Source organism: Lottia gigantea, assembly GCF_000327385.1.
Source record: "Lottia gigantea unplaced genomic scaffold LOTGIsca_11, whole genome shotgun sequence".
Classification (NCBI taxonomy): Eukaryota; Metazoa; Mollusca; class Gastropoda; family Lottiidae; genus Lottia; species Lottia gigantea.
Window position 1 is genome coordinate 1,809,090 of NW_008707001.1, and position 1,234 is coordinate 1,810,323.

Here is a 1,234-nt window from a genome sequence, read left to right on the forward strand (position 1 = left end):
GTTGATATTGTTGTCTCCATTGAAATCGAACAAGTTTTTATACTGCAGTACTGTTCTATTGTCTAATGACTGTTTAACCAATCAAAGCGTTTCATGAAGAATCTGTTTAACATGATAACAATGACTAGTTGTGAGATTGACAGCCTCTGTAATTTTAAAAAGTTTGTCACGTTATCAAGAAAATTGACTGCATGGCATTGATCTAGATCTAAAAACATGAGCCAATATAACGTGGCTAAAGCTTCTTTCAGAAAATAGAAACAAACGGAAACAAATTCTAACTAAATGATTACCCTACACTCATTAAAACGTTACATTTTTCATACCAGTTAAGGTTATTTGATATAATACTGAACTGGGGCCTTATTCTTAGAGATTTAAATCAGATAAAATCCAGATTTTAAGAAATACAGTAATCTGATTGGATGATAAAACTAAATATAAAATCAATTTTAGTGATTGACCAATCAGATGACTTTTACACTAGAATCATCTAGATTAAGTTTTCAAGAATACACGGCCCCTGCACAATTTTGCAGTATGCTATTTATATTTATGGATCTTATTGATCAAACTGAAACGGTTGCATTTTTTACGTTAAAACTTTCAGATCTCTTAAAGGGCACAATTCTGTAGATTTTGGTGTATAGTTTTCACAAATTTGAGTAAAAAGAATTTTTGAACTACAAACAAAAGTGAAATGTCCCTTTAAAGGCAGTGAAGGTCAAGTTGATCGTTTCATTTTCGCCTCCTTCTCAATCATTAGATGTCCCTAGCTTCTAATGAGGTTGTGAATTTGGACTAAGTATTTGTATTTTATATTTTCAGGGCAGTGAAAAGGGGCTGAATGCCACGAGTAATATGGAAAGGGTAAAACGTCTGATCAGCCCTGGGACCAAAAGAAAACTAATTGGAAATAATTCTAATAAAACATTTGGAGTACCACTAGAAGATTTAATGAAGAGAGCTCCACCAGAATATAGGGTACCTCTAGTTGTTAAAAAACTCTGTGATTATATTGATAAAAACGGTAAGTTGATCTTCATTTAGTTCCCGGGTACCCAACCTGAGGTGTTTTCACCCCTGGGGGTGTGAGACAAGGGTGTGAGGGGTGTGGCCAACTGGTGTAGGAAAAGAATTTATTTTGAATTGAGAGAGCACCTCACATCATCACATGCTGGAAATGTGGATGAAACAAATTTTTAGGGGGTGTCAAAGGTCCAGGTGATTGCTC

At 34.7% G+C, this 1,234-nt stretch overlaps 1 protein-coding gene across 1 annotated transcript in view; it reads left to right on the top strand.

Annotated features, from left to right (window-relative positions):
- LOTGIDRAFT_156466 (hypothetical protein) overlaps nucleotides 1-1,234 on the top strand; it is a gene marked incomplete at both ends in the record, with an annotated part of 11,301 nt that overhangs the window by 3,487 nt on the left and 6,580 nt on the right. Inside the window, one exon of the mRNA XM_009047102.1 lies at nucleotides 829-1,030. Coding sequence (XP_009045350.1) covers nucleotides 829-1,030 — 202 coding nt within the window. The remainder of the gene's footprint in view (nucleotides 1-828; nucleotides 1,031-1,234) is intronic.